Genomic DNA, 8,577 nt, shown 5'->3' on the forward strand with positions numbered 1-8,577 from the left:
TGACTTTACATTAAATGACAGTATACTGTTGTCATCATACAAAAGAAGGACACGCTTAAAAATGCTTCTTGATATAAAAATCCACTTTGCTCTGAATAACTAAACCTGGACCATCCAAACCACGATGGCAAAATAGGCGCCTCTTACCTGCAACTGGGGCCCAAAGTCAGGTGTAGCAGCACCAGTTTTCACATAAACAGCCATTCTATCCATAGCCCGAGGGCAGGCACACATAGACAAGGGGGATGGTGCACAAGACCCAGGAATATTCAAATCCCAACACTGACTGCTGATTTGGATATAAGCTGTTCCAAATTTGACACAGGGAAAGATTTGTTTGAACCTTTTTTACTATTTAGGAGAAGCTTGGCGTGTGCCAGGAGGGAGGCTGGTGTGTTGATATAAGAAGCAGATGTGAAATATGCACACGAGAGGAAAAGCAGACAAAGTGCTGTTCCCCTGAGACAAGGAGAAACAAAAGCTGCTCTAAAGTCACACACCTGTCTTTACTTGACCAGAAATGAATGGAAACTTAATGAGAAGTCAGTAGGAAGAAGTAGCAAGTAGTAAGAAGTCATACTACAAGAGAGTGCATATTCAATGATTACCTACCATAGAAAATGTCACTTTGCCAGGAAACATAAGCCTTGAAGTTTCAGTGGAAGAATTGATCAATACAGGCAAGATCCAATGAGGAAGTCCCAGTCACTTGTATGAATTTCTAGATCCACAAAAGTTGGCGGTTGATGTGTTCACTTTGTTTATGACAGCAGTCTGACAGCCACACATGCGAACATACGCGCAGAAAGTCACAGGCCCCTCCCACCTTCCATCCTCCTTCCCAATCACACCCGCACAAGCTTCACATCAACTTTTTTCAACTTACATTTTTAGTTTAGCTCACAACTTAGAAGGAAAACTCTTTCTTTACTGGTGGATAGCTGTGGCCATTTGCAGGTTTTAATTCGGTTGAAGAGTTAAAACTATTGTCACTTTTTGAACTAAAAGTGATAACCCAGAAAAACGTTTAGAAGGGAACATTGTCATACAAGGTGGAAAATGTGGCCGTCTGGTTGTCATGAAGGTCAGAATAGACTCTACTAATTGAGACAGACTAGAACTAAAAGTATCAAAGAAGACCTTGTTGACAGCTGTAATGTTCTAGTGGGTCAAAATTGAATTGCACAATCATAATTATTATACCTGGGGGGTTTGACCACTTATTGTTGCACAAGGCATCATATTTGGTAACGCAAAATACACTGTTCATTAAGCGGTTTGAGCAGTCAAACTATTTAAGGCCACACTTGATTTACTTTTGGTTTCACTACAGCATGTTTGGAAAAAAGCAGGACTAAAATTACTGAATCTGGTTTGGAGTGGTGCCACACAGGAAATAGGCATGGCCATTTTAATATAAAAATGACCGCTGTGATCAAGGTTAAGGGGGAAAAAAGTTGTGGATTAATTCCAATTAATTATTAAAAAAAAAAAAAAAAACTAAGCCATTTTTCACAGGGACCAGGATCAGCACTTGCACATTAGATTAAATCAAAATAAAACAATTTGGGAGTGATGTCATTCCCAACTTAGTAGGGCTCTCTTGTTTTTCGGTTTATTCCGAGATGACTCCACTGAAATCCCTCGGAATTAGCTAGTTCACAAAAACAAGGGGGCGCCCCAAAGGCAAAAGTGGGAGGGGGTGGCACATGTTAATGGTAGGGTAAAGGAGTGGGCAGTTCTTAATGCCTCACTCCCCACAACAGTTGCTCAAAATAAAACAACCTGTTGAACCCATGTCCCCCGCTGTCAGTCTTAATCGGAGGAGGCTACTCTTAAAAGAGGGGAGGGCAGCAATGCAATTACGTGAAGGATTAGACCCCACTGGTAATGCCATTGTTGGGGGAGGAATGAATAGTTGGGGATTGGGGGGGCTTGCCTCTTTGACCCCATCTTGGCGCTAACCCCCCAACCGAGTGTGAGGATAACAAGGACAAGCAAGTCCACATAAGAATCAAAGCACAGACACACCAAGAGTATTCAAGGCAAATATTTCCCCTGAGGTACTCCAATAAGTTTTCACATATGGCTGCTTGGGCCGGTTGCTAGGTTGCCTCCAGTTTTGGAAAGCAAGTGTGCTGGAGTTGGGCAGCCATAATCATACTTTCTGAGTTTGGGGAAAAAAAAAAAAAAAAAAAACTCTGCAGTGCCTCTGTCGTCGAGCCATGCAGACCGAACATTTCATTAGGCTGCAGTTTACATGAATTCAACATGATGGCAGGCTTTTCAGCAGGCTTGTTATCTTAACCACTCTTTGCTTGGGGCCTTCTATAAAAGTCTCTGAACCCCTACTGGTGGACTCATAAGAGAGACGTTTTCATTGGAGTAGCAGTCAGATAGCCTCATCCTGTTATTCCCTGTCTGTTGCAATGTTTCCTGAATCCTGACCAGGACACTCTTGAGAGGATGAAATGGCATAATTTGTATTTACCTTTCCCTGTTAAGACACTGTACAGTGGTAAACTTGCTCAGGGTGCTGTCTAATTCGGCAAATTGATGACTGCAGCATCAGTCAGAATTGCAAAATCCTGACTTCACAAAGAATGTTTCCAGTACTATTTTAAAATTTGGAACATAAAAATTTCCCAATGCTTCGAATGTATGAGTATGAGATCGCAGGCTAATTTGTGCAGCAGCGTCATTATCCCCATCATCCTCGATGACTGGAAAAGTACTAACTGGCAGAAAACCGAGACTAGTGTGTGGCTGACAAAGTGTGTGAGTGTCATGGAAAGCTTGTTGAAGCATGCTGAGGTCACGACTGAAATTAAGACGTTTTTCCAGTGTTACGTTTGTTTTGTTATGTATGCTTTAAATCAGGGGTGTCAAACTCATTTTGGTCACAGACAATTTTATTGATCCAACTGTTGATTTAAAAACTGTGTCCACTGGGTGTTAATTTACACAATATCTGGGCTTGAACGTTTTTGTCAACAATAGTTTATATTTCCATGTCGAAAGCAGAAAATGTTTGCTTATGAAAACGTTTGATGTGCGAATGTCTACTGTTTACAAAGACAATCCATTTCAATGTTAACAGCGGTGTTTTCCATCAAAAGTTTTCCTTTTCAGGCTCCAAAACAGGGTTTATATAAAAAAATAATAGATTAAAAGATAACATTTTTGTCTGTGCAAAATTAAGTGTTGTGTGAATGGCACATGAATGTGGAAATGAAGAAAATAGTAGCTTCTGCAGCTGAATAGGGGAAAAGAAAGAGATGAGAGACGGTTGACTTCAGGGGACAGCAGCAATAAATGCTGGCTAATACTTTACTTTACTTTTGTAGCTTAATTGGTTATGTTTACTACACCACTTCAGCAAATCAGCATGCCAGGGCAAGTTAGGTGAGATTTTCAGCAGCAGAACAGATGAGTTTAACACCAATCTAGGATGCGAGATGGTGAGAAAGGGCGAACATTAAAGTAGATATGACGTGACATGATGTGATGCAAAGAAAGCGATAGGGACAACGTCAGGAGCCTTGGGTCCCAGCTGCTTGGAAGGAAAAACAATTTCTATGCAAAGCCAAACCCTACATCTTCTCTTGTCTGGTCTTGTCCTGTTTTACCGGAAGGAGGAGAGAGGCAAAAAAGACAAGCAAGCCGGGACTAGCACCACACGCTAACAGCCACAAATCTTGGGAGGACTGTTTCAAGTTGAGGTTTAATTCAAACTGCACTGCCCCCAATACAACCTGCAGGTTTTTGATCTCCTGGGTTTACAGTAACCTGTCGTAAAGTAATTAAAATAGACAGCAAAATAAATTGAGAACACATAGCAGCAAAAACAGTAAAAGCAATTACAGCAACAGGGAACAAAACCAGCTGTGTTTGGGTACAGGATTTTCAATTGAAGAGAGGATAATTGGTAGTACCTTTCCTACATCCTTTTTCCACACAACCAGCACATTATGAAAATGGAAAATAATGTATAGATTATTTAAATGAGTTTGACTGCAAGGTTCTGCCATATAGGCAAGCAAGAAAGTAATCTACATGATACTAGCGAACAGTGTTTGGCGAGATGCATTAAAAATTAATGTAATTACAGTAATGCATTATTTGTTGCTGTAATGTGGTAGTGTAATATATTACACACAAAAAATAGTAATATTGTATTCGTTCAAATCAGAGTAACACAATGTATTACAATTAAATTTTAGCCTGAAGGTGGTGTTTTTTTGTTTTGTCCCCCCCCAAATTTTCCAAAAACACAGAAAGATCAGGGAAGAGAATCCGGGGCAAAATATTTACTTGCTTTTGTTAGTATCTACTACAGCAGAGATGAATGTGCAAACACAACCCTAACTAATGTTTAGGGTTGAATGTCCCTTAGTGAGTTTCAGGTGACATATGTGTAGCCTGCAACAAGCCTCTGGTATAACTTTAACAGCTCTCCTCTTTCAACTTGCCATTACTTTTTTTTGCATATTTTCGATGGCATTTACATTTTTTTTTTTGGGGGGGGGGGGGCTTCAAATGCAGGCATTCTGAACTCAGACAGCTCTATTCACTGATAAAACTTATATAAGAAGGAAGCGCCAGGGCTGAAAGCTGAATCAGGTAAAAATCTTGGGCTCACTTTTTCCGAAATGTTATTTTCCTCTGTTACCATGGCAAAATGTTAAGTACTCCACTCTGCACTGCCCACAATTAATTTGCTTTCTTTTCTCTCCACAATGAACTCTTTTGAAAAGGGAAATATCCATATGATGCCTGGGTGGAGAAGAAACAAGAGAAAACAGGAGAACCAAAATAAGCAAGCAGGTACAGTGTTCGTCTCCCTCCATCTTCTGGCCAGATTCCCATTGTTAACACTAATTCATTAAAAGGTCCAGTGGCCAGACACAAGACACCTGACACCCTTTTTAAACCACATAGATGAAGCACAGCAGCTTTTTCCCCCCTGCTTGACCTTGTAGATGAAGTGTAGTGTTGCTGAATCTGATGAGGAAATCAACAGGGGGATTGTCATGTGCAGGCTATTAATTTCAGTTTTAGTTCACTCATTCAGGCTGCAAATGTCAGTAAATGAGTTTGGATAACTGGTAAGGTTTAATGAATTGAGGGTAACAAATTATGACATGAATCATGATGCATCACTAATCTCAATTTTTTTATTTTTTTTTTGGTTAGGAAAACATGACCATCCATCCATCTTTCTATAGGCGCTTATACCCACAGGGGTCGCAGGCTTGCTGGCGCCTATCTCAGCTGGCTTCGGGCAGTAGGCGGGGGAAACCCTGAACTGGTTGCCAGCCAATCGCAGGGCACGCAGAGACGAACGACCAATCATGCGCCCAATCACACCTAAGGACGATTTAGTATGTCCAATTCACCTGCCATGCATGTTTTTGGGGAATGGGAGGAAGCCGGAGTGCCCGAAGAGAACCCACGCAGGCTTGGGGAGAACATGCAAACTCCACACAGGAAGGCCGGAGCCAGGTGGACTTGAACTGTGAGACAGATGTGCTATTCACTGCGCCACCGAGCTGCCCGGAAAACATTATCAAATAAACGAAAAAATTTAACAGAGACAGTCAACAATTCTTTTTTAGCTAATCGTGTCTGAATGATTGGATTGCTTTAATAAGCCAAAAGTCCCGTCGCTATTCTTTGCTCAGAGCTTATCTTCTGGTATCTTATGATTCCATGTTTCACTGTGTATTTTAATTTAACTTTCCTGGAGAAGTGCAAAGAATGAATAACGGCACTTTGGTCCACCCTTGATGTCATAGTTATGACTTAGTCACATGTGACTGCACTTAGGATGAATACCTGAATTTTGAGATCTGTTTTGTATGTGTCTTAAGATTATAAAAGACACATCATGTTATACATAAACTGCCAATGAAGTGTTTTTTTAATTAGTTTTGTATCAACGCCCTATCAGTTCTGTATAAATGCTATATGATCTTCTGACATTAATTCTACATGGTAAATGAAGGCCATTGACCAGTAAATTGCTGTGGGCTTACCTTTGAGGCCCTGCGTCGGTCGGGGCACTCGGGGTGCTGGCATACCACATAGTCCTCCTCCTGAACAGGCTTGTCATCTGACATAAAACAAATAGGCAAATTCAAAGATGTGTCAGTTTGAAAAAAACAAACAAACTCAACAGCAACCTAATTTCGATATACTGTATTAACACATGTTCATTAACACTCCTTTCTTGGTAAAGCGGTTGCAACTATGGTCAAGCCTCGCCACCTGGGTTTACAGTATGTATGGGCAATGTAGTGGGGAGTGAATGAGTGGTAATGGAGACCAAAGTGAGACGGAGTAAACACAAGCTGAGGGGGGCCAGCCTGTGGGGGCCACTAATGGGAGGAGATCAGAGGGACATGAATAACGAGTGACTGGACGGAAAGAAAATGGAGCAAAGGAGTAGAAAGCTTGTATCTCTCTTTCTTTAGCAAAGTGCACTCACACAATAACAAATCACTCTTGTCAAATAAACCTCTAAAAGCTCCTCCACTGCTCAATATTGAGCGAGTGATTAAAGGACTGTTTATGTCTACATCTTGTGTGGGTGCATACAGTACGTGATAAAGACATGACAATAAGATATGAGCATATTTATCTACCTGTCCAAAGGGGCCCCTCTTGGCACAGGGGGTGGTCAAAATAGGGTAGCGTCACCTGTTCCCTTTCAATAGAAGCCAACTATACCATTTCACCGCTGAGTTCTAGGGAAAGGCACTTTTAAGAGATCGCTGTTGAAACATGATGCTGAAACACTTCTGGGCTCAGAGGCAAAAAAATACAAATCAAAGACCCAAGGCCCTGCCCCGCACGGAAAGTCTCGGAGTCATCTGCTTGGGCACAGTTACACCGACGGTTTAAAGGTGCTTGTCGGAATGAGGGATTAATACTGCACACCTCTTGGTCGCTGGCTGCTGGACAAGAAACAACCCATCTGCAGTCCGTAGCGGACTTCCTTAAAGGGACACTGTGTAAGATTTAGACCGTTGTTCATTAAAAAGAAATAAATCAAATGATTATAAATGTCAAAAGCTTGCAAATAAATGTGTTCTTAATGACCAACAGTATGCTGTGGATGAAATGGATGAAATGATATGTGAACGGGCCCATATAGTTAATAGACAGTTGCAATAGCCAATCGAGTTATAAGTTGGCAAGCTTGAAGCCTCACATTGAAAGTAACGTTATTGGATGCTCACTGCAGGGAAGCGGTGCTATACTGGTTGACCATCTTCAACGTTGGAAGTTGTTAAATAAAGTTATTGAAAAGATAACAACAGCAAAAAAAAAGACATGTTGCTCAACCAAGCTAACCGGTAGATCTGCACTACGTAGTGTACAGCGAAGCCAAACCCGTGGACATTTAGCAGAAAATTCAAATCTACTTGTTTATTTTTAACCCATAATAGCTGAAGACGATCATAAGGGAAATCGGACGGGCACAACTTTGATCATTGGCATCGTCCTTATACAATGCAACCATTTTCTTTATGACATGATCAATTTCACACATCGAATTAAATTTTTAACTTCATAATAAAATTCTATGTAGTCAGACGTATGACATACATTTATTTAGGCCTGTTTAGTTAATTTGCTCCTTGAAGACTTTGATTAATATTTCTTTTCAAATTTAAATATGAGTAAATTGCATCATAAAAACATTAAGATTTTTTAAAAGCTGTCATATAAAATGGAACAGTAACTTGCAATTTCTATTTTCGCACAGTTGTCATATAAAATGGAACAGTAACTTGCAATTTCTATTTTCGCACTGTGCATCCATCTTCCCGTTGACTTCCTCATATCGCGCTGACGTCCCGTCTCGCACACTCTCGCTCTCTCTGATGAATCAGAATTCCTCAACTCAGCAGTGCTGATGATGCCAAACGCTAACACAAGCTATACGCGGAAACACACGTGATAGTGCACAAAGAGAGGGCACACTAAAGAAACGGTGGAGAGTCACGCGGAGAGTCCAAACAACAGGTGGATTTTTGGACAAATATAGTCATAAGAAGCAGCAATCGATAGCTGATTATTTTGTATTCTTTCAGATTCATGTTATACCAGAATTGAAAAGAACCACTGCCAGCTTCCGTTTCGAAGAACTGCGGGAAGTCAAACTACAGCGAGTGGGACAACGAGGTAGCTGTGTCAATTAATATTCAGTATAAAAGACAAGGCTTTGAAAATAATAATAATAAATTAATATTCAGTATAAAAGACAAGGCTTTGAAAATAATAATAATAATGAAAACTTGAAAAAAGGGCTCTAATTCAATGATCAATTCAATGTGGAGGAGCAAAAGAAAGCAAGTGCTGTCCTATACTCGCTCACGCGGTTGACTGGAGACAGATTCGATGACCACTCACGCAGTGGAACAACTCAAATGACAAAAGAAAATACTCAATGCACCAAACAGCAATGGCTATTCAGTGATCACATTGTAGGGGGTAGGTGGAAACATTGTACATTTGTCAGAAATCAGAAAAACAATCAGTTCAGCGCATTTCAACCCAAATAGCAGT

The 8,577-nt window shown here is 40.6% G+C and overlaps 1 protein-coding gene across 1 annotated transcript in view; it reads right to left on the reverse strand.

Annotated features, from left to right (window-relative positions):
• The window catches only part of plekhg5b (pleckstrin homology domain containing, family G (with RhoGef domain) member 5b), a 48,496-nt gene that overhangs the window by 34,481 nt on the left and 5,438 nt on the right, over positions 1 to 8,577 (reverse strand). Inside the window, 1 exon segment of the mRNA XM_088406875.1 lies at positions 6,039 to 6,115. Within this exon segment, the coding sequence (XP_088263001.1) occupies positions 6,039 to 6,115 (77 nt within the window).

Source organism: Hippichthys cyanospilos, chromosome 2, assembly GCF_059441005.1.
Source record: "Hippichthys cyanospilos isolate Australia breed blue-spotted pipefish chromosome 2, RoL_Hcya_1.0, whole genome shotgun sequence".
In the NCBI taxonomy this organism is placed as follows: domain Eukaryota; kingdom Metazoa; phylum Chordata; class Actinopteri; order Syngnathiformes; family Syngnathidae; genus Hippichthys; species Hippichthys cyanospilos.